Raw genomic sequence first — 26,142 nt, forward strand, 5'->3', positions numbered from 1 at the left:
TCTCTCCTTTGTATTAGAGTCAGTAAATGAGCTGTTATCTGTGCCATTCCTTTTCTCTTTCTTATATTTATGAGATTTTTATTTTGTGCTGATTTATAGGTGTGGACCTGGAGCCATTTTCTTGTTTATGGTTTTTGGTGCAGAGACTCAAGTACATACTCTCTGTACGTGTGTGCGTGCATGTGTCTATGTGGTTATGTGTTTCTCAGTCAGCATGAAGAACAGAGGATTGATAGAGATTATTGAGCCAGTGCAAGTCTGTAACTGATTCCCCCTGCTGGATCTGTTTCTTAAATACTCTAGAAACTCAGTCCACAATTATGACAAGGTTATGCTCTCCTCCTTCTGCGGTGGCCCTAAACTGGCTCCCATTACCATGGCAACCTCAGCTCTTGGCACTGCCATATTGGCCTTGACAGGGGAAAACCATGGTCTAGGGATGCCTTTTCCCCATGATCTGCCCTGAGTGTTTGTAAGATCCTTTTGGCCCTCGTCTGTTTGCTGGGTTAAGCCATACATTAAACTTTACATGAGTACATGGGAAGACATTAGGCACATTACAGATGTCTCACATTCCAAAAAAACCCATGTTATTGTCTTCAGTGGTAGACAGAGATTTTCATGAAGCTTAGGCAGCTTTAAGAATCTTATTGTTTGTAGTTTGGATCTCTTTCTTCTCTTTTCATCTCTTCTCTTCTCTTGTCTTCTCTTCTTTTTTCATTTCTTCTCTTCTCTTCTCTTCTCTTCTCTTCTCTTCTCTTCTCTTCTCTTCTCTTCTCTTCTCTTCTCTTCTGGCCCAGTACTCTCCTACCCTTCCCAACATGCAGAGGGTTTGCCAATGGCTGAGACATATTGCATATTGAGCAGACCACCCATTCATCAGGGCCTGTGACAGAGTGTCAGCACACAAAGTACAGTAGGCAGCCAATGTGCGTGTGCTAAGTCCATGATATGGAGCATATGAGGGCGTAAACACAGGGCAAAGCAACCGAATCTCTACTTAAACTTGTCAAGATACGGCTTCTTTGTCTCTATTTAAAGCCAGGTCTTTATTTCTTTACCCTTGATGTGTGTAAACAGTGTCACTTTTACTACCAAAGGCACTGGTTTTTCAACAACAGTGCTAATGGGTTGTAACGGTGTGTTATCACACACTCCCTGGTGGGAGCCAGGTCTTTGCTTGTGGTGTCAAGTGTTCTTGGGTTGAATAAGAAAACAGTACCCTACTGAGACATTTGGCACCACTCATAAACTGCTCAGATCGGCCTGTGGCTATTCAGCAAACCTCTTCCACTGTATTTGACTCTGTTGGCATGTATCAGAGAGAGAAAGAGGGACAGGACAGGGCATGAAAAGGATTGGCGTTTTGGTGCCGTGGTGCCCCCCATGCCTCCCTGTGCCCCTGATGAGGGAAGCATGGTGGAGTGATGGTGGGGGGGGGGCTTGGCAGCATAAAGACCCATTGTGGAGTCAGTGGAGTGGGGCACAGCCCTGCCGTGGGGACCCCCAAAGCCTGGAGGGGGAACAAAGACCCTCCTATGAGGCTGCATGGGAAAGACTTGGACATTGCTGCCATTGCTTCTGCCACTGCCCGCACTATGCCTGGGAAAGTTGCATGAGAACTGCAAAGGAGATGAGAGAAGGGTAGATAGTGAGAGGCAAAGATGAGAAAATATGGGAAAAGATTAGAGAAAGTGTGCAGGAAAAAGCCAACACAAATAGTATCATCGAAAATGGACATTCTGAGCTGCCGCTGTGTATCATAGTGCAAGTCCATGTCATAGTCTGATTTCCTGTGTGGTGGTCTCACAAAGCCTCTGAGGACTTTGTGGGTTTCCCCCACATGCAGGAAAACATAGACACACACACACACACACACACACACTCCCATATCAATCCACACGGGATCCATATGCTATTCAACAGCTGGAAGGGTTATTCATTCAGACACAATCATAACTGTGCTCAGGCAAGGAGACACACATCCACATGTGAGCAAACACACATACACACACACACACACACACACACACACACACACACTTGTATGTTGTAATACTTCAAAGCACATCAAAGGCATTGGGGATTGAAATTCCCTTCTTCTTTATTCGGCATCTGATGACAGAGGGGCAAGTGGGGGGGGCAAGCAGTTGTACTTACAACTAAAAGAGCATGTTGGCATGTGTTCAAACATCTCAGAACATTTACAGCACCACATGTGTGAATACTTTGCACCATCTTTTCCGGAAAGATAAGATCAACCAAAGTTACCACATTCTTTATTTAGATTTGCTAGTTACTGTGTATCCATTGTAATAGTCTTATCACAAAGTAAATTAACGCATTGCCATCTCTCCTCACTGTAATTATTTTAATTATCACTCCTGTTGTTTCTTGCCTTTTTGAGAAGCGTTTGTCACATACTTAGAGATAGTGTGTGCAGGTTAAGAAATAATGCTACAGGCTATTGCTAGTATTTGACATCACAAAGACCTTAATCAGCTCCTTGACTGAAAAGACATGAGGAAACTTCAATAAGGGTTTCACTAGACAACAACTTATTGTTAAATTTCACCCTGTCATAACTATATCTCAAATAATTAGGTATGGATGGAAAATTATGGAGAAATAATATGTAATTCAGGATAGATTTCAAATGTAAATAATTTACCTCTGACCTAAGTGCCCAGTTTTTCTCATGAGACTCATGATCAGTCTGTAATAAAACCCCTTTAACCAGCACCAGTTGATTATAGAGAGAGTTTTGATTCAGGTGGAGGAGAGCATAGTTGGGAGGTGTTGGCATCAGTGTCAGGATACAGAAAGCAGAGCACTGTTAGTGCAGCTAATTGGACTGAACAGAGGGGTGGTGATTAGTGATTGGTACTTGTGTGGGTTAGCAAGCGGAGGGGTTACTTTAGGTTAAGCCAGACTAAACACATCAAGCTGGTTGTAGCCACCTCCACCTTATTATGAGGAGCAACAAATCAGGTGCATAATGGGTCATAAGTGTTAAATGACAGTCAGGCGGAGCAGAGGCCATAGTTTAAACAAGTAGATTGCAACCTGCATAGGAAAATCATTAACCATGTAACCATTGTATAGTGTAAATAAATGTAAACTGCAACATGTCACTTTGTTTCTTAATTTAGACCCACTGTTATCCAGACAAAGCTCATGCAGCAATCTGCTTCACCAATGAAAGTTAATGCAACAGCCGCGGAACAATAAACACTAACCACTGTTTTGATTTACAAAGCTGAGTCACGAAGTGTTTCTGTGAGGCATTGCTGGTGCATGGTGGACTTGCTGCATTTGGTCTTGTCTTGTCTTGACTTATTTGATTAAGTGATGTGAAACAGGAAGGAGTTGGCACCTAGATTCAAAGCTGATGTTATTATTGAAAGTAAAAGAAATGGAGGTGGGTGAAAGAAGTGGTCTTCCTGTTTGAAGACTCTTTATGCAATGCACAACATAAGAAATGATTTTGATGGACTCTGGCACTTCATCAGTATTTTCTGGCCAACTGATTCTTTTGGGATTCACATTGTATTGAGCTGATTTACACACTTTATACAGGTAGGGTGTATACTTTGTAGGGAGGAAAGAAAACAATCCTCTTCCAGCCAAGTAAGTCAGCAGTCGGGGATCATAATGCTTATTGACCAGTATGAGGAGACACGTTCATTTTAGCCCCAAGGTCAAACCCCTCAATACTACCAGGAGCAATGTTTAACTCAGACGTTTTATTTTAGTTTTTTCAATGTCCCACAGTATATTTGTAAAGCGGATTTGTTTGAAGTGATTCAACACTGAGCTCCCATGGTGCAAGAGTGTGTCAAATTGTGGTCAGATTGCTCGGGATGAGTTTTTAAAATGAGTGGGTGTATGCACATGTGGGTGAGTACTCTGTGTGTGTGTGTGTGTGTGTGTGTGTGTGTGTGTGTGTGTGTGTGTGTGTATGTGTGTGTGTGTGTGTTCTTCAATAATTATAGAGAACTAATAACTCATCACTATACTTCAGGGATGATTCCAAAGTTCTGGATTAGCTCAATGGGACGTACCACAGACAATACAGCAGTGAGAGTGCTTCTGAATGCCTTGCATTTTTATAAGGTTATGACAATCCATTTGTTTATCATTTTGACATCTGGAATCCATTCTGGTATTGCAGGGAGAAGCAGGGAGAGCACTGCACCGGGCAAAGCCCTCACCCCTCTCACTCTCACTCACTTTTTCTCCTTCTTCCAGTCCCATCAAGTCATAGTTTTTTTTTCCTCCTCTACCTTCTCTGTGTCAGTCTCTTGGGTCAGAGGAGCTCCAAAAATGTGAGGGAATTCAATAATGAAACTCTAGCAGAGGGGACAATAAATTAATTACTATATGCAGAGGAGGGACATTCCCTGCTCCAAGCCTGCATGTGCTGTGCATATTTGCCTAAGGGCTCATGCTGCAGCAGCCAAACACTAGCAGAAGCAAGCTCAGTCTGTTAAGTACGCAGATTCTTTTTTTAAAATACAGACATGAAGGCGGACATGTTGGAGCGGCAGTTGAGTCATGAGAACAGAGCCATGGAAACATAGACTTCATACCCTTTAATTTCTTTTTCTCTTGCATTTGCCCTTTTACCTCTGCCATTTGCATTTGATGTCTGCGACAAACATCTTAGTCCTTCCTCTGGCCCTCCTACAAACCTCTCTTCTATTTGTCCTTAGCTGTGATTCAGTGGCCCATCCCTTTCCCATAACCCTGGGCTGCTGCCTGGGACCTCAACATGACCTGCTCTACACTGCTACATTGCTAAGACTTTTCTCTCTTTGGGCCTGCATCTTTGTGTTGTGTGTGTGTGTGTGTGTGTGTGTGTGTGTGAGTGTGCATGTGACAGAAAGAGAAAACAACAGTGGTCATATTACAGTAACTGTGAGTTATTTATTCTCTCTGCTGAAATGCTTGGATTGTGAGAGTCTGCAGTTATGGTATTTCTGAATGTGCAGCTATACACTAGAAAGTGGTGAAACAAAGTGTTAGAAGATGGTTTTTGTAGCTGTTTGTAAGCAAATGTGATTTTGTTGGCCTCGCAGTACTATTATTTGCCAATTTGGGACTTTACATGCCTCTGAGAGAAGAGTGTTTATGTGTTTCAGCCTCCTCAAGTTTTGTTTTTATGGTGTGCCTTGTGCACATTGCATGTTTGTGAAATTTCCTTCCAGCTCCTTTCAATCTCACTACCATCACTTTTATGGAAGGGACACTGTTTTACAGCCTCTCCCTTCTGTTGTGTGTCCAGCCAGTGGAGTGGGTAGAGCTAATATAATTAAAATGCCACAATAGACTGGCATGTTTTACTGGAGCAGTTCCTACTGGGTGACGTAGACATAGTGCACTCACCAACCTCTGTGCTGGCCCATTGGCAAGGCATCAAACTCATAGCTGGAGAGAAGGAGGAGAAATAGGGGGAATAGACATGCTGGGGAGGGGGGAAAGGAAGGGTGGATGAGATAACAATGGATAGAAGGAGAGATTAACTGATGGATAGATGAAGGAAAAAGCATAGGGGATGTAGGTCAGTGGCAGCAGGAAGCAGTGGCTTTAGGAGAACCCTCTGTCTTTGTGGCTTAATTGCCTCTATGAGCCTGTTTGAAGTCCTCACTGCTAGCGTGTATGGGCGCCAGCCAATAGTGGTCTGTATAACATTGTCCCGTGTGTGTGTGTGTGTGTGTGTGTATTTGAGAGGGTTGTGTTAGCCTCTCGAGCATTTCAGTATCACAGTTTGACATGCATTCTGACGCACCACGCAAGCAAACAAAGGACAACCCCCCCTCCTCAAAAAAAAAGTGTTGTCCTTGATGTCATCACCACTGATTATATGCAATTGCAGGGATAAACACCACAGCGCCCAAATATTACGAGTAAAACAGAACAGTCAACGATGAGTCCTCAAGGACGAACCCTGAATTTTAGAGGCAATTTTATCTCGTGTCATAAAATTGCTCTTGGAAGACACCACAGCTATGCAATGAAGTGCTGGCTGTTTCTCGGCACACACTCTGTGATGCTTATCATTGTGTCGCAACATCAGAGCTATCTCTGTCTGTGTCAACAATCTGGTTCCCAATGGACCTTGCATAGGAATTTCAATTTATTTATTTATTTACATAATATGTGAGATTAATGGTTAAAACATACATTATATTTCTATACTGGCAGCCTCATGGGGCTTTCTATATGTATTTCTAAAAGTGGGAATTTGAGTGGTGGCACCAACGTAATCCATTTGCCACCTTTTGAAGTAGTGTGACTTTTCGCACCATTAAAACAAAGAAAAATAAAACTAGTTCTCAAGTAATACAGCCCATGGTGTGATTAAGGTTTCATATCTTTGACTATTACCATATCAGTAAAACACTCACCCAGTTCAGTATGCATTTTAACGCTGTTCAAAGGCAGAGAAAATCCACCTCCAGACCTCTGCTTTGATTCAAACACGCGGCTCGTAGTCGTGCGGACACGGGATTATGGCTTCTAGACTATCACACTATTTCTGTGTACCACAGACAGTGCACACTCTATACACAATGCATTCATACACCCAACACACATCAACACTTACACAGCATGATCACATCTGAGTTACAAAGCTGAACCTCTCTTTGTAGTGACTATTTTTAGGGACACTGTTATCCTTTTTCCTGGGGGATAAAGCAGACTTTAGAAATGTCAGTTACAGCTAGATTGAGTATAAGTTTTTGTCTGAATTCAAGCTGAGTTTTGTGTGGTTCAGTGTATACCTGTAAGTTTGAATTTGGGGCCCCATAGCAAGCACTATCAGCACTTCATGTAGAGTTTTAGTGCGAATGTGTGTACAAGTTCAAGTTTTCAGCGTGTGGTATTTACCATCAGAGTGAGAATCTGAACAAAACGTCTGGTTTGAATCCGATCGCAAGTTTAAGCGCCAGTCCAAGTCGTTGTCCAACCCAATGGATAAGTATGTGAGTTTAAAATTAAAATGAATGACAGGCATGGGAGGAGAGAGGGAAAGCTAACAAATCCAACTCTGTACAAACAACAAAAGTACAGTACACTACTGTGGAGGGTGTTGTGTGTGCGCCTGTGATCTGTGCTCAGTGTGTGTATATGGTAACCTGAAACCACAGGGAAAACGTTCCTAGAATTCCGGGTGGGTTTGGTGTCGTGGCTCGCTCACTGGAGCCCCCTGAGTTGTGCTGGGAATGCGGCCTCCGCACGGAAGAGCTACAGAATGAAGGGAAAGTCCCCCACCACCCCCCACCTTCATGCATCCATATACACTTTACATTGTAGCCAAACATACACACATTCCTTATCAACTGACCAATTATTGCATATAACAAAATGTAAGTGTAGGACAGTAGATATTGTATGGTTTGAAATATGTATGTATTAAAGAAACTGTTTACTTTTAGAAATACCTTTCTACTAGTCTCTGTTGCTTAAACCCTGATCTTAGGTCCTAACCCTAACCCTGTCACCCTAATCTTACTCAAAACTGTATATGCACATATACAAGCAACGCCAGAATGAGTCTTAAAGTGAGGGGGTATCCAGCTACGGATAACGTAACAGGCAAGTGAACTTTTTCATGTAAATTTCATTCCGTCAACTAAAATATTGTTAGAGTCAGGGTACTTACAGCAAGGCCTTTGAGTCGGCACCTGACTCAAAAGGAGCATCCTGGCTCCTGTTGACCCAGACCCTTATCTTTTTCACTCTGTAACCAATCAACCAATTAACCCTCCGTAATGTTCAAAATTTAACCATTAAAACTTTACAACAAATATGCCTACTAGCATACAGATTGCACTGGAGCAGAGCAAAGGTGCATCCTCAAGGCTTATTTTCCAAAGTACCAATTACACCTATAACACTTTCTTTGTGTCTAATTCGTCAGTCAGGTCTTTTTAGATGTGCACAAAAAGCAGGTTGTTAAGCCGTCTCAGCCAGTCTCCTTGTCTCTGGATCTTGCTCATATATGGCTGCCAGGTCTGGCTAGACTTTGAAGATGCATTCAAGATGAGAATCAGTTCCAATAAGCAGCACTCTGGCTAGTTGTTTTGGCCAGTCTCAAAAGATTTTGGCCTAACAATTCTTTCTGGTTCTTTTTGTACAGAAATGGCATATAAAGGCATATAAATAATACTATTACCTCAGGACATTGCAAAAAAACCCAAAAAACTAATACACCTGGTCATCATTGCTAGACAGTAGCTGGTTCATCAGGTAACAGACATCTTAGTCATATACATTGTAGGCCTACAATGTGAGCCACAGCAGCTTAACACCTCAACACAGCAGGTAATGTAATAGTTTATTTCCTGAATTGTAGGTGAACTGAAAGAGCACGAATGCACCACATTTGCATTAGCAGCACTAGATTGATGCAAGGCAAGAATCGAATAATTGATGTGACATCTAGGCCTCATTTTGAAGTGTGTGTCGAAAGGTGGCGAGAGAGAGAAGCACAGAACCATTATTTTGCCAATTTATTGATGCCAAAATATCTTTTTAACTAGGCACATTTACCCAAGGTTACAGTAATAACAATAACAGAATCTAATGTTGATTAAATAGTAAAAAATTAAAACGTGCCATTGGCAGTTTAGAATTAATTTGGGACAACAAACCTGTTGATGAGCACCACAAAATACCAGTAAGTGAACACTCAAATCAAATGTTATCCAGTCAAATTCATTGCTGTGGGTTTGTACATTCAGGGGAACACCTGGGGAAGAGCACTATTTTGAAACATTAAGTGTATGTGACTTAAATAAACACAACTTTAGATTACAAAATCAGGATGAAAATATAAGGCAAAGGACAGCAGGGAAGTGCTAAAAATTGTTGATGACATTTCCAGCAGGTGCTTGCAAGGCCACAATTACAGCTAACACCTACTGGTTTACAGTTACACATTCAAGAATGTGACTTTCCTATAGCTTCAAAATATCATGAGCTTCATACATAATCCCTTTAGAAAAAGAAATCCTTGCAAATTTTTAAAAAGCACATAAGAAGCTTAACATATTATTAAAGATCATTTATTGAAACAGTATAGGACTGTAAACATACAGAAAGTGCTAGAGACAAACTAATCTTTTAAAAAGTGATACTGACTAAGACTCTTGAGCTCTTGGGACAAATTTGTTCAGCTATAGCCCAAGCTGCCTAAGCCGAACTTGATTTCTCAGATTCAGCTTACTGACTTACTTATGATGATGTGTCCGATTTCCAACCTGTGGCTGATTGACAGATAAGCCTGATCATGACAAACATGATAGTTATGGCTGGGATTTCTGCCAAGAAAGCCATTTCGGCCATCTGTTTGTCAATGCTACCATCTGCCTGACTTCATTTGGATAATTGCTCCCTAACCTTTGCCCTTCTTCTCTCTGCCCGCAATACAGTCACTCTCCCTTTCCTTGACCTTAACAGCAGTTTGCACAACATTGCAGTGTATAATCCTATATATGTTATTCTGGTGTCAGGTAGCAGCAGTTAGAGCTGCCTCCTTATCTCTCTATCCACAATATGTTCTCAAATGTCCATCTTACTAATCGTCCAGGGACTGTTTCTGCTTGTGTCTGAGTGTGTAGGGGTATGCCTATTTTCTGATTGCATATCACCATAATAAATGTGCCGCGTGGTTGTCCGTGTCTGCCCAGTGCACGTGAGCATGTGTTCGTGGTAGGGGATGGGTGGGTGTGAGTTGTGCTCCCACGTGCCCTTTGCAGCAGCAGAGTCTGATCCCTGACCCCTTCACTCAACACCCTTGCAAGCCCTCTCCACTCTCTGTGTGGGTATGTCTGAGTATGTGCATGGCTATGCATGTTTGTTGCCTTGAGTCAAACTTACAGTATGTTTGAGTTGAAACTGGACTGTTTGTGCTGAGTGCTCTTTGCTTACATAGAGAGTATAGTCCAGCTGTAGCATTATGCCTCCCACTTTCTGTGTTTGTCCATATTTTTGATACACTTTGTACACACTGAGCCATTCTGTGTTTGCAAAACCAGCTACATGTAAAATTAGGACATAAAATCATGATGTGCAGTATATTCAGCTTTATCCATGGTGAGCCCCTTGACTGGCTTTTAGTTTACACTGGAGCTGTCAACCGTAAGCACTAGATCATGCCACTCTGGCCCGGATCAGACAGACAGACAGACAGACAAACAGGTGGTCGTACCACACCAGAGGATCATGGTCCACTCCACCCGTCTGTGCTCCAGAGCATAGTTTACTCTCCTGGCTCTGCCCCTGCCTGCCCTTGTCTGCCTTCCACACACCAACTGCCCCCTCCCCACCCAACCCCCCCAGCTCCCCCCAGACCTCTAACCTCAGTTATCCATGCCCTCCTTGGCATGTGGGCATGTGGCTTAAAGGGGGATAGATTCATCGCACTTCATCGTTCTTTCTTTCTTTCTTTCTTTTATATTTCCCTTCTCTATTCACATTTTATGTCTAATGCTCTTGTTTTGTCATTTTACTCTATATCTTTTTAGAATCTCAAGGAAAGTTTTAATCGAAAGCAACTGAGACTCAGTTGGACCAGTCCCAGCCTGGTCAGCTGCAAACACGAACTGATGAAGCTTCTTGGATGAGAGGTGAAACGTCTTCTAGACTACAACTAAGTCCAGTTGCTTTTGATTAAAACTTTCCTTGAGGTAACTATGACCTGGATGAATGAGAATATTCACAGGATCTTTTTAGAAACAAATTTGAATTGCTACACGGTCTCTATCTTTCTTCACTTTTCTGTCATACATCCTTCATCCCCTTGTTCTGATTACATACACACAAACTCCTTGTAATGAGTGAGCAGTTTGGTCATAGTTGGAGTTTAAATTGACTAATGTTGCCACCTACTGGGGAATCTGTGTCACTGAAGTAGGTACATGCTAAACTAATGTTTGAAGGAAATCACTGAATTTTCGTTGAATCTTTGCTTGTTTGTGCTATTGTCATATGATTCAGTAATTGACGGTTATGCTCTAGTGATGGGTTTGCTGTCATCCATGTTAACTGCTAAGAATATCAGAAAATTATACACTCCCTTCTAACTTGTGACATTTTCTCATTGAAAATCATTGGTAATTCCTGTACATTTTGAAAATAAACCTGTGTAATTAAATCAAACACAAACATGGCTATTTGTTCATGTTTGTGAGGAGTAGGGGAAACTGTGTGTGTGGTTTGTATATGTACAAGAGAAAAATTGTTGCCTTTGTCAGGAAATGATCCCTGTCTGCATGCAACTTTCATGTGTGGGCAAGGCGGACATGACTTTCTTATTCCTCCAATCTAATGGAGCTGCATAATGTTTTCCCACAAGTCTGTGTGGTCTGTTGACTCAGCCTGCAGTACGTCTGCTGGTACATCGGAGCAGGCGACACAGTGAGGTGGGGAACAGTTACACCCAGTGACAGACACAGTCGGGTCAGGCCTGGGAATGTCCTCAAAGCAAACCACGGGCCAATTACAGTTGTAATCTATGGAAATACCACCAGAGGCTATTGAAGCTTTAAACGCTATAGCGTACTCTATGTTTCCATTTGTCTGTCTCAGACAGACAAATAGAAGCTCTTCATTTTGGAATTTGTTTAGCTTTCATGTAACCAAGCAGTTACTTTGATTTGTAGTTATAGAGGGGGAGTGTGGGTAACCGCTCCTCCTCACTTCCTGTGAGGAAATTGTATTTAATTAGCTGAAAATAAAAGCTATAAACTACAATTTCAGTGGCTGATGTTATGTAGATTCACAATAACTGCAGGGTTTATTGTTGGTATGAACAGCAATTTTTCTTCACTAGCGAACCTTTTTATCCTTTCAGCAGAGCATTAGTCTTTATTGTATGATAGCCAGAGTTTAGTATTGTATCCTTCTCAAGAAAAGTATCAGGCCGCTGTACAGCAGACTGTCACCATTATAACAGTTAGGAAGATGCTTTAACCGTATAACAATTCTTCAAAATAAATATGAGCTATAAATGAACTGATTTCAGATGAGGTGAATTACATTTAATGAAATAAAACAAAATTCTTGTAAAATGTCCTCAACTGCAACTAGTCTCAATGCTCAAGTTTTATACAAAACTACCAAACCCCATGTGACATTATTATACAGAGACAATCAGGGAGATTTAGTGATCTCAGCTTTCTGTCTTTCAAAGTTTTGAAATGTTGAGCTTTATTTGAGATGAATATCAGAACAATCTGACTGTAAGCCTTATGAGAGCCATATCTTACATTTAAAATACAGTCTTAAAATGAGCCTGTGCAGTTAAAAGCATATTAGCCTGAAGACAGGGTCAGACTTGCAGCTTATTCTTCAAATTCAAGCTTAAAATTGTCTGATGCCTCAAACAGTGGATACTGTTTCAGTACATAACATTGGCCACACGGGTGCAGTGTGGAAGCATAGTTTGCTACACTGTCAGACCAGCAAGTCTGAAGATATTGCCTTTGAATTATATTGAAATGTAGTTCCATTTATTTATTTATTTATTTTGTGATACTGAACCTTCAAAATCATGTCAGTAAATCAGGTAAAAACCAAGTAGAAAGAGTACATATTGGATCTGGTGAGAATGAGGGTATATACATTACACTGTGCTCCAACTTTTGATCTGTTAATGTCAGGATTTGCTTACACAGCCACAGAGATGAGAGAGACCATGTGTGTGTGAGAGAGAATATGAGAAAGAAAGCGGGAGCAAGAGCAGTTTGTTGCCAAGAGCGAGTCACTTACACCAAATTAATTCAGCTCTTTGCAGTTGCTGTGATTGTTAGATAAATCGATACTTGTTCATTAGCCTGGAGTAGCATTGAAATGAAACATGCATGGCCGTGCGTAAGCCTATAATGGGCTAATGATGAGCCAAACTAGATATTGTAGACATCACCCAGCCTGCAGACGGAAATAGAAATAGACGGCTAGAATAGCCCTAATGATGAGTATCAAACGCCTCCTGGGTACAAGGTAATCACAGTATATGATTACCTGTAAGTGTATGCGCATGCCAACTGAATCTCTGTGCTTTGTTATAGATCATTTTCCAGTCTGTTTTCCTCTCTAAACCCACTGCCCTCCCTCTTGCTCAGTCTCTATTCCAGTTCTCTGACTATGCTCAGGGTTGGCCCAGGTCACAATGGCCTAGAGAGCATACCAAAGCAGGACTGGACTTGGGCTAAACCCAGAAGACAGAGTACTTGCTGAAGTAGCCTACAGCTGGGCTTGTTTGCCACCACAGACTAGGGCCACATTCTAAATTTAAACTTTTAGGCTTGCTGTATCCAGGAAGTGTAACCTTGGTCAGCAGTGCATAGTCGAAAAACAAATCTGCTAAAACTTGCTAAATGAGAACCCTGTGTTCCTCTGGAAATTCAGCAGTATTTAAAGAAAAAAATTAATTTGGCACTGAGCATCTTGGAAATCCCGATTCTCAAGAGAGTTCCAGTCTGCTATTAGCAGCGGGCCACATCTCCACGAGACCATGGTCTGCTGGCTCAGATGGGACTGGGGTCAGCTTTCATCTCCATCCACCCAACAATCTGATAAGAGACATCCAGTCAACAGTTACCACACAACCACTCTGATTACACAGGGGACAAACAAACAGATAGGCTGCTTTTCTTCACCACATGGTCCTCTGGTCACAATAAAAAGAGAGAAATGTGCACAGTACAAATGAAAGGAAATCTGAATTTAATGATTGTTTATGAAAGCAACATTCCCCCCAGGAGTACTCAGTGAAACAGATAGCACTGTAACAGCTTGCTGGCAGTGATGGGTAAATTGAGAACAGGATGGAGGAAAAATATTGATTGGATACTTGACCCGACCTAATAAAAGCCATGTATATATATTTGCTAACATTAGAAAAGAATATATAAAACAAACATACAGTATGAAGGGAGCCATTCATAAGTGCAATAACACCTTTTATTGCACTGTAGAGGACAGGCTTTCAGTGCGTAATAGCCATGAGTAATATGAGCCACTGGACCTTCAACCATATAGCTGTTACAGTGCAACCACTCAATAAACCAGCCTGGTCTTGGTAAAATCATCCTGGGACCTCTTAAGAAGTGGCAAAGCAGTTGAGCCCAACATAGTGGTGTGTAATTCCAACCCAACCACACAGCCATAAACAGCCATATTTCACTGGTCCACAGCACCACAAAGACAGATATACCACCAGCTTAGCACAGGTGTCGTGCCCCAGGTCGAGTCCAAGACAAAAACTGTAAACATTCATTAATGTAAACGTCCCGGACAAAATGTTTCATCTTGGCTGAAATGACATAACCCTGCAGTTAGTGTAACTGGAGTTGTGGACTGTATTTGTGTGGAGTGTGGAGCCCCGTCATTAATGGTAGAAGGACATGTCTTCTGCACTCTGCAATTACTCTAGATGAGTGATCCACAGCCTAGGGGTGTGGATCCCCCAAAGAGGTCAAAAGATGATTAAGAGGATAAGAGAGAGCTTGGAGCAAAGGTTGGGAACCACTGTTCTAGGCAAGACACAGTACTGTCGGATCTGGTGTCTGGTTGATCATGTAGGCAAAACAAGTTGAAAGAGTTCCACAACATCTCATGATTAGTCATGCGGACACTTCCCAAGTACAAGAGATAGCTAGTCAGTATAAAATCATCAAAACTTCAAAACAAGAGAAATGAGAACGCAGAGTTCAGCAGCTGACTGTGTTGTTGATCTTGTTTGGAGTTGCTAACATGACTGCTGCGCCTGTACCGCTATTTTTCTGACCCTGCCTGACTCTGCCTACATCTCTCACTCATCACTCAATACAGAAGCTTGCCAGACTACAAAGACGCATGACAGAGGGCCCACTGGGCTTCCGGCCAGGTCCACAAAATCACACAGCACCCTTGACTCAGCTCTTAAAGAGATTAACTGGGAGCTTCACAAAATTTGGACAAATAATTTGAACTCTCTTTGCTTGGAAATACAGTCAGCATTTCTACTTTAAGCAGTGGAAACCAGAAGTCAGATCTCTAATGAAACAGAACAGTTACAGTAAATTTGACAAGCCTAATTTGAGTTTTTCAAGTGGGTAAACTTGGGATAACTTTTCTCAAAGTCAACTTCATTATCCACAGTGTCGTAGAGTTTCCGAACATCCGTTAGGTCGGCGTCTCACTGGGACGAGACTTGCTGTAGAACTGCTACATTTCCAAATCCCCCAAGCTGCCAGCTGGAACAAGGAGTAGGTGAGGTCAAAAGATAGGAGGAGGCAGATAAAGAGGGGAAAAACACAGAGCCGTTGGGAACAGAGCGAAAGTAAAATTAAGCCAAGACTGCATGCCCCAGGTACTGCTGAGACTTCCAAGTGACGGCAGCTACTGGTGGCGCTCAGCGTGTTCATGTGGTTACCAGCTGTGTTACAAAGAAGAGCAAAAAAGAACAGAGAGAGAGAAAGCAAGATTTAAGTGAGTTTGTGGTAGGTGGTAGAGAAATTAAGACGAAAAAGATGGAAGACTTGAACTGAAGACTCCTTGAAAATACAAAATAATAGGTTAGGGGTGATTGAGAGAAATAGAGCATAGAAAGAAAAGCACACTGTTTGAGCTTGCCTGCCCTGCAGATGACCTCTCCTGATTTGCTTGCTATTACTCCTTGCACATTTTATGATCTGAGTATCTCAATTCTAGTAAAGTTGTCTTTGAAGCACAACAAGCTGCAGTACATGCTGCCAGGAGTTTGGATATCTTTTATAAGAGCAGCCGAAGATGTTGGGGACAAGCCTTTGGGTCTGAGGGCTTGTGCTTGTGGTAGGTCTGAGTGTGTGGTGTGTGTATGTTCTCATTGCATTAAAGGGTACAGCCTTGCAGAACATTTTTATGTGTTTGCACACGTTCATGTTTACTGTCCAATGGACAGCATGTGCACATATGTCATGGTGATTAAATGTTTGCAAAGTGGCTTTTGACCGGTTGCCTGTTCATGTGCTTAGTGTTAGTACAGTGAATGGCTGCTAAGCTCATAGTGTGTGTGAGAACAGTCTGGCCTTTCAGAACAAAACCTCCTGTTCAGAGTATTTCAACATGTCCAAGCTCCGCTCATAAAGTTAGCTGGCTACAAACATCTACTCGGCCCCTCCCTTGCTCTCACTACTGGCCTCACTTGTGACTTCAGGTCCTCCTGTTCCAATGGGCAAGAGGAGAAAGCTGCATTTTATGATGTTAAGGGCTTGGTGTTACGGTGAGCAGTATGTACAGTATGTGTTTTCATCTTATGAAGACTTATCTCACACAGTAAAACAGTCAAATTAGCATGTATCATGGTCTCAGCTGACGAAAAGCATGAAAGCAATTAAATGTATGGAAATATTGTTTCTTAGGAATATCCCAATGTGGGTATGTCATATTTATACTGGCTTAAAAAAATGTGTGCATCTCTGCAGATTAGATTCCATTGTTGATTCTGTCTTTAATTCCAGAATCTTCCCTTTGTAAAGCCATTGTTTTTGTACTAATTTATGTGTACATATATGTTTGAGGTGTATGATATATATATATATACACACACACACACACACACATAATGTGTGCATACTGTGCAACTGTTTCTTAAAATGCATAGACTGAAAGAGGAATCTGTTTTAAACTCCATGGCAGTTGCTTTCTCCTTGACTTCAGCAGCAGGTTTTTCTCATACACAATTAGTATTCAGTTATTAATAGAATTTGTGCGTGTGTGCAATGAAAAAGCAGCAGAGCAAGAATTTTAACTCCTTTAGTTGCTGTCTCTGAATATTCCTGACAATGAAGTGTCTATTGTGCAGTCTCATTGCAGGAAAAATGGACAGTGTGTGGTTATTGCCACCATGGTGGAACAAACATAAAAATGGCTGACATTACTTAAATGTGAATGTGAATGTGAACAGCAAACACCACTAAGTGACTAACAATCACAAGCAGAAGAGTGACACAAAAAGTACCAAGCCTCAATGACATCTTCAGAAACTCCAGCTGGCGTGACCCATTGTGTAGTAATCATAGGCCTCCGCTGTGAGTAACTCAGCACATGTTCAATCTTGTATACCCACAACAGGTGGGAGGGTGGGGAAAGGCTTTATTAATCACGATGAACCAACAATTTGCTGTTTACCCTGACAGCAGTACCACCAGCTCTAATCCAAAGCCCTCCTCAGCTGAAATAGTACCACCCACAGCAACAAAAATACACACACTCAAACATATGAAAACAACCTCATCTCTACTCAGTCATTAATCACTGACACTTTTTTCCCCTCCCCAGTTTGCGCTGATTCAGCCTGATGTTTGTTTCAGTGGAATCATTCATCCAAATCATTTTACATGTGGAAATGCGACTGCCAAAGATGCAAACTGAAATATTTATATGAAATATTTACTTTATTTATTTAGAATAGGAAAGGACGCTTTAGACTAATTAATCCAAGAAATATACAACAGTCAGTAATGCTGTGTGTTTTCTGAATATTGCATATTTAAAATGGAAACATACACACAGACTTGTAATGAGGCACATTTGAAGAAATCATGATAGAAAATTCATCACGGCTTGTATTTTCAATCAGTAGTAGTTACAATGCAAAGATCAACCTTTTTCGTTGATTAAATGTCATGCTTTTTCATTGTAATGACACCTTACTTGCTGACACACACATAAACACACAAAGTTAGAGTATTTCTTCACCTTCCATGTTGCGACTTTGCCTCAAAGTGAGTCTTAACTTTCAGTGGGATACAGTTTTCAGTTTGAGTACATCCTTGGATGCTGTTGACTCTTACATACATCCTACTGGGCAACAGAGGTGTTTGCTGCTCAAACCCCATTTTATGTTGGTTTACAACTTACCTGTCGGAGACTACTGTATGTTGTCTCCCCTGTCTCCTCATGATGTCAGTGTAATTTGTTGGGTCTTAGGACCTGGATAGTTTAGCGTAAATCCTGTGGACTCAAATAATATTTGCTTCCAGAGGATTCATTTTAATAGTTTCAAAAATGATACTCAATTGTATACAATATTTCATATTATGTTATTTTATACAATCCTATTGATACATTGCATCGGCTCATTGATCTAATAAACTTGAATGTTCTGCTTTTGTGCCAGCGCAAGACGATTATTGATTCTGATTAGTGAAGCAAAGATCCAGATACACTGTGTACTAATTTAAAATTCCTGGCACAAAATGTCAAGCTCTGAGCACACCATGTAGCCTTGGTGTGCTGTTTTATAACCCTGCTGCAAAAATATCAACAAAACTACCTTTAATCATTCTCAGAGATGATGTACAACAATTTTTCTCACTGGCAAATACTAGTGGATAATCTCCTTTAACCACTGGGATCCTGGGAAAGGTTTCTGCAGATATTTGCAGTACCAGTTCAATTAAGCAATTAGACAATTACAATCCAACAAAACTACCTGTTAAACTACTAGAATAAGAGGGATTCTGGTCATTTCTTGTACTGTAAAGAGAAATGTGACCACACATAAGAGTGCTCTGATGAGTTTCACTGAACAAAAGGAGATGTGCACAGAACTGCAAAGGTGACCCCCAACCTGTAGTTAAACACATGTATACACAAAACAAATCTAGCTAATTAAATCCCTGGTGAGTGTTGTGGGCTCATTAAACCCTCCAGCCAGACCTCGGTGATCAGTCAAGAACTGAGTACAGATGAAAGACAATCAGAATCTACTTTACCTTGGGCCAGACTACTAGACACCCTCTAGCCAGCCCTCATCAAATGTTAGCACATCCTTGAAATGCTGTTATTCATGGTATAGCCTAGCTTTGTTTACAGTGTATACGCCGACATGTTCAGGCAGAATGTTCAAAATGCACATATTCTCTCTGTTGTCTCCCTGTACACCTTGAAAGATGAATATTTCATTTCTGTTTTCTGCCTCACAGCCCACAAGCATTCCTGCAGGCCTTCAAAAGATCAGGACAGTTCAGTTTGGGGTCAGCATCAGGGAGTGGAGGTCACTGCTGGACTGCGCTCCAGGCAGAGGGAAAGACAGAGCAGACAAAGCTGCCTTTAGGAGAGTGCATCAATTGGGCATTCACAGGGGAATGAGTCAGTTCATTAGAAAATAGTCAGAGAGCCATGAGTCAGAAGCTATACATGTGTAGGTTTCTAAGGTAGTCACTTAGAATGTTTGTTGAGGTTGACTGTTTGAGACCACTAGAGGAGAGTGCGGCCTGTTGATCGCAGAAGGCTGTTATTCATTTATTAGCCACACAAAAGAGAGGGATTATTTGGGTGCTACAGTGTTTTATTTTTCTTGTACAGTCTGCTGATCTGTGTTCATAGTCACACTTTAATTCATTGGGACATAAGGCTATAGCAGGAACTTTTTTGAACAGTACATTGTCATTGGCAGGAAACTTATAACATCTAATGTCTTCTCCAGATCCATCCAGAAATTTGCAGCATTCATTTTCTGTCTATCAGGTAATCATCATCTGGGATGTCCTGCTGTGTCAGTCGTCACATTCCCCACGTAATATCAAACATAGCGCGCAATGAAATGTTCCAGGCTTAACATGCTGCCAAACTCACCCTGACACTTCCCTTTCATTAGCGTCCCATCTGATGAGCTCACTTCCGCGCCAACACTGTTATCCCAAGCCAAGCTTGGAGACAGACACGCATACGCTCCCCAACACACAGGCCCCCACTTTCAACCACGGCTTAGAGAGCTGTTTGATTCTTCAATTAATCATTTATGTCGAGGGGGGGTTCAAAGTCCAAAAGCAATCGATTGTCTCCATCTTGACAAGAGGAGATTCAGAGCCACTGGCAATTAAGAGTTCAATTGTTGTCAAAGCAGACAGTGGATTGTGTGTGTGTGTGTGTGTGTGTGTGTGTGTGTGTGTGTCTGGGAGATGGGCATGGGGTAGAAGGGGTGGGTGGGGCCTGGGGGGCATTTTGCAAATACAGTAAAGTGAAACAAGCAATTGAAAGAGGGAAAGGAAATAAACAAGAGGGAGATGTGAAGTAATGTGCAGCGGCAGAGGGTTAAGTGAGAAGTTTTTTGCATTTTTATGGGCCCTGAGCTTTAAAGTGCTGTTTCAGCAAGCTGAGGGAGCACAGACCTTATCAAGATGTTGCTTAGATCACAGAGATTCTCAAGTTCAGCACTTTTATGATTGCCTCCACTCATATCCACATGAATACATACAAGCGCATGCATGCACAACCACACACAAATTCACGCACATACCCATCCAATGCATCCATATAAACACACTCACTTACACCATCCATAATCACTTTATAAGCCTGGCACTGCCTGTGGAAGCATCAATTGATTTGATGCCAGTAGATGTCATTTCTCTCCAGTCCTGTTAAACCCCCACACACAAAGGATTACCATCCACATATAATTCTCAAATTAATTTGGATAGTAGTATAACGGCTGTGAAAAAAAATATGTATGTCATGTCTCAGTTTAAAATTAATCTACATATCTAACCTCCACCTATGTAGTTAAGAGTGTTCAGTACTGATAAGTCAACAAGACCAGTGGCAGGTGTACTGGACCTTTGTCATCATGGTAACTGTAATTTATCCTTCAACCTTCATTGTCATGGTAACAATAATAATGTTTTGCCCACCCATCCATCCACCCAAACCTCCGGACACAGGCCCATGATTCAAACACAACCTTCCAGTGCAAGCTTGCTTTTAAACACAGAGGCACAGCTGCTTGTAATATATCAGTAAATTCCGGCTTCAAATGAGAAATAATAATGTTCTTGGTTTTAACATTTTTGCCATTAAAACTATAAAATGTCAGATAAATTTCTCCTGGAGGCTTAGCTGTGGTGTGCTGAGTCATGATAGGTATTCTTTATTTCAGGCAAAACAACTTTTATGTCTTAATTTTACACAATTACAAGACTTCCCTTCTAAATCAGGCCTGCTGCTCGAAATGTTAACCTTTCTGACATCAGCTCAACAACAGCGCTGACAAAATCAACAGCTATAATCCCTGCCAGGCCTAAGGAGCATGCCAGGGATTAAAGGGTCCAGCTCACCATGTGTCTCAGTTTCATTTTTACAAGGCCGTACTCAGTCATATTTTCAGTTAAAATATTTTCAGCTACGGAAGAACACAATAGCAGCATCAAATGATTTTTGACCACATTTGATTCAACATTGATGCAAAACATCTTGCATAATGGAGTTTTTAATGTTTTCCATGCAACATGCTCTGTGTTTTGTCTTTGACAAATGAGGCCCTAATGGTTTTTAGTTTATGTTGAAGAAGTGCCTTGGTACAGTTAGCAGACATCTAAATAAAGACATTGGTGGACTACATGATGTATTGTTCTGTTTGGTTTTTAGTTTAGTTTGACGGTAAAGGCAAAATCACATCTCAGTTTACTGTCAAGCATAACACAGTGAAGTCCAACACTTATTTCCACTGTGGTCTTGATGCAGTATAATTACACATGGTAATAAAAGATTAACAATAAACAGTTTCAAATAACAAATACCTAGAGTATTCCTCTCTAACAAGCAGAATAAAGCAAAATCACTTCAGATGGTGGCTGGTGTTGTGCCAGGCAAACACCCTTTTTTTGCACCAAACTAGATATCTTCTTCTAATTGACACCAATATTCTCTTTTTTTAAACTAACTTCCTTTTCTTTTTCTTCACAGCTATTCTGGCAGAGTTGTAGGAAATGGTCTGCACGCCCAGAGGCAAAACCCAGAGGTCAAAGTTCGCAGTCCGGACCCTACGCTGACTGAGGTCAAGGAGAGGTTGGATCGCTTTAACCAGGTAGGATTACTCTTGCTTAGCATTATCATTATCATGTATATGTGTCTGTGTGTCAGCATTTTAAGAAATACAGTGATTGGCCTAAAGGTGCCTTTAAATCATTTATTTTTTCTTCCATATGTCACACACAATATCTGAGACACCACTGAATGGCAGTGGGGTCACAACAATTACTGTACATGTCCAAACAAGGAGGCATAATGTTGTTGCTGATCGGTCTCATTGTTTAGCTGACAGATTGTTGACTGTTGCTTTGTTTAAAAAAGGAAACAAGAGTCAATTAAACAAAAAACCTCAAGAGTGAAAACAGGGTTAAGGGTTAAATGATGTTGGATGTTTCCTGTCTATAGTTGCATGAGAACAGTTGTTTCCAGTATTAAAATGTCATTGCACTGAAACAGGTCAAATGTTATTAGTCAACTGAAGTATTATGTAACAACAACCCTGCAAATCTTAATTTGTGAGGCCTTGTCTATTTAGTACTTCTCAAACAATATGACCCATAGTCAGAGGAACTGATGAAACGTCCTTGCCTTTTTCTTCGGATCCAAAGACTTGTTTTGAGCGCAGAGGCAGATATCAAAGATAAATGAAAAGGATAGAAGGTGAAAGGGAGACATTGACAAAAAAGTGAATTACTGTGAAAAGAAAAAAAAAAAGAAAGATGAGAGGCGGGAGCAAAAGGTCAGGAATGAGTGACAGATAGGCCGAGATGACACAAGCAGCTTCAAAGTGACACTGTTTGTCATGTAGATGGGGTTTAGGGCTGAAAAGGACCAAGAAGAAAAGGGCCATTTCACACAGTCCCTAGAGGCCATTTGAGGAGACAAACGGAGCAGGATTCGGTTCCCCTCTGCCTGTCTGCCCTTTTGTTGCCCTGAAAATTATGCCCATGGATTGTATACCAGCCATCTCTCACTTTCTATCTCTAAATCCCTCTTTCTTCCTCCTGTTTTTGCCCTTTCAGTACCTATTTGATTTCTGGTGCTTCCCTCCAACATGAAAAAGACTTTCTCCTGTCTGCCGTTATTCTTGTTTGTCTTTGTCTCTCTCTCTGTCAATGCATATCTGCTGTGGCTCTTATTCCTCTCTCTATATCATGACAATTCTTTATCCTTATCTGCAAACATCCCCTCATCTTCTCTGTCTTTCTTCTCCCTTTCTCCACACATTTTTTTATCTGACATGCATCTCTCGGCCAGATTGTCCACCTGTCTGCCACTGACAGCTTAAGATCATTTCTGACAGACCACAAAATCCAATTGTGCATGGTGGCTGTCAAGTGCCCTGTTGTCATGGTAACTATGCAGAGTTGAGCGGGTGTCCTGTTGACATTTACAGGGTTGAAACGCCTACCTTCAGTCTAGACCAGGTGACAGAGCGGCTAAGCTTTGTGGCTGTGCCAGATAAGAGCAAAGAATCACAGAGTGTTAAACTGCCTAGTGTAGCAGGCTTTTTGAGGTACATCCAGCATAGTTAAACATCCAGTGTAGAAGTACATGTTATCACATGCACCCACACCTCCATGCAGACAGATGGTTTTACATATTTGCAGTCAAACATTAGATAAAGCTGAGCGTTTGCTTAAAATCTAGTTCAGTCCTGAATTCAAACATTTAAACTTTCCACACTCACCTATGACTGCTACTAACCCTGGATACTATCCAAACTGATTCATATAGATCAAAGTGGATTTGTTCAGAATTAGATCCTCTGCCAACAGCCGTAATAGGTTAATACCATTTCACGCTCAAAATGCCTTGGACAGGCTTATAGGCACACTCCTTAATTTTCTTTTAGCAGCCGACTGCACCCCCAATTCCTCAAATTTCCTCCCACCTCAAAGTTGGAATTCTGACACCTCAACTGTGAGAGACCTGCAAGAGGAAATTTGATTATGCTACCCTCTCATTAACTAACTGGGTAGTCTTATCTCACTAGCTGTTAAATCAAAATGTCATTGCCGCTCTCTTTCATTCTAATCTCTAGTTAGATGTTCAATAAGATAATTGTTCTTTAATGTTGTTAAAATGGAATGAAATCACATCCATGTTTTTTAAAAAAAAGTTGTAATAAAAGCCACAAGCCAGATATCAGCATCATGATGACACATGTCTTGTTTTCTAGTTTTTAAGCAAGCAAGGTCGTCACTTTTTCACATCACGATTTTTCCCCATAGAGCCCTTAACAGATGTTTGGAGACAGGGCTGTTATATATGAGAATCCTCCAGGTGGGCAAGTCAGTTCACAAAATAAGTTTATCTGCAGATTGATTTTGGCAAGCCCATCTGGATCTCTTTCCAAATCACAAACTTTACTGGACACCCTTGCTGCCTTTTAGGCTGTAAAGTTAATTACAGTTCAGTCAGCAGGGAGCAGTTTACAGATACAAAGCACTGTTAATCCACACAATTTGTATGTGCAGGCTGCGTAGTTAGGCATTGACAAAGCTCAGTGATTGACCAAGTGGACTTAAGCTCTATAACTGGTTGGCAATATAACCTGAAAGGAGAAGAATATCGACACTCAGATTTTATGTGGAGTCTCGTTGCTGATGGCGACTGTGTGTTGGTTTCAAGGCCAGAGACTATAAGCAGTGCACAGCAAGTCCAACTGAAGTGATATCAGCAATCACTTTGTGGGTCCTGTGTGGATACATGAGAGGAGTTGGTAACTTAAAATCTCTGCAGCCGTTGAGGTAACAGCAAAGTGCTTGGCATTGATCAGCAACACCTGCGCACCCCCGCTGACATGTTATGGTTCGGTCTTTGTCGAAAGAGCCAGTAAAATATTACTGATTACATGTTTGAATAAACATATTCTTTTAAAAATCAAATCTGTTGTTAATAAACAGCAGGAAATTTTCAAAGTCTAGCAGCCCCACACTGAGTATGAAAAAAACCTGACCTTGACAGTAACAAAAAGCTTAGCAGAAAGCAACGCTGTTAATCTTCTGTTGTGATGGCTCCCATGGACTCGATACAGTATTATCAAACTAATGGCTGTGCAATTGTTAATTTTGGTTATTTGTGTCTGTGCAGTCCTGTGCCTCAGTCTTTGCAAAAACAACTTTGAGTTTCAGACGTTCAAAGCGAGGACGTCTCTGAGAAGTGAAATCATTTATAAGTCTTTGCTTCTTCAAAGGACTCTTTGGGGTTAAGATTTGAATTTTGTGTCAGTGTTAGAACTACAAGGCATCTCTCTGTGTTTGTCTTCTTTCATCCTTGGAGCTAGTTTGGCTTGTTATTTTCAGTGAAATTAAAAAAAAAAAGCATTTAAAACACACACACACAGGCAGTGGACAGATTTTAAAATTCATGTATATTCTCTTTTTTGACTTAAGGGGTATTGCAGGTATTTCGATGAATCTCTAATCTGAGCTTTTCTAGATTTGAATAACCTCCATTTCCGGGATTAGGGAGGTTGAGACGCATATATTTTTACCTACTGAAGAGTAGTTAGACCCCGGAGCACTGTGGCACTAAGAGGATTGGGAAACTGCTGCTGATGTATCATAGACTCTGACCCCTCATCTACCCATGGCAGTCTCCTCTTAAAGCACTCAGAGCTGCATACAAAATGAGCGTGTGCGTGTGTGTGTATTTGTGTGCACACAAGGTTGCACACATGTTTGATTCACACACACACGTACACACCTGTGACAGATAAGTTTGCAGTGTGAAAGGGGAAAGAGGAATCATACACACATTCATAGCAAAATATCTCCAGTTGAATCAAGTTTATAAAAGCTGGAAATGCCACACAAACACACACAGGACAAACATAATCTCTTGACCTCTTATAAAATGGTCCATTAAGTGAGTCGGCCTGTGTATCTCCACTGACTACCCTCCTTCTCGCTCTCTTTCTTTCGCCCTGTAAATATTGCGAATGTGGACAATAAATGTTTCAAAGTGGATTTTTGATTCCTGGCCATGGGTCCAGCTGTTTTTGGGTGTGGATCCTTCTACAATGGTCTATCTGTTTCCATGTGAGTATTAAGTCCAGATCATTTGTCAGTTCCTCAATTTGCACTTAAGTAAATGCAAAGTCAGTGGCAACATGTAGCACAGGGGCAACACACCCAGACGGCCCTTCTCACGCTTTATTTCTGTCTTTATTTGTCTCTGATACTCACACACACAGACATGTATGCGCACACAAACACAGACATCATCATTAGAAATGGTGAAAGCTGTGGTGGACAGAGACTCCAGCATAAATTCCAGTGCAGAGAGGCCAGTTGTATGTGTGATTGATGAGACCGACTACTGCCTTGCTGTCTGGTTTGGCCTGTG

General features: G+C 41.3%; 1 protein-coding gene across 3 annotated transcripts in view; it reads left to right on the plus strand.

Moving 5' to 3' along the window:
- Positions 1 to 26,142, plus strand: part of gpc5c (glypican 5c) — a 96,411-nt gene that overhangs the window by 42,616 nt on the left and 27,653 nt on the right. For all 3 annotated transcript variants that reach the window (XM_018676747.1, XM_018676746.2, XM_018676745.2), the window contains one exon: positions 21,724 to 21,844. In XM_018676747.1, the coding sequence (XP_018532263.1) occupies positions 21,724 to 21,844 (121 nt within the window). The remainder of the gene's footprint in view (positions 1 to 21,723; positions 21,845 to 26,142) is intronic.

This window comes from Lates calcarifer, linkage group LG4, assembly GCF_001640805.2.
Source record: "Lates calcarifer isolate ASB-BC8 linkage group LG4, TLL_Latcal_v3, whole genome shotgun sequence".
Classification (NCBI taxonomy): domain Eukaryota; kingdom Metazoa; phylum Chordata; class Actinopteri; family Centropomidae; genus Lates; species Lates calcarifer.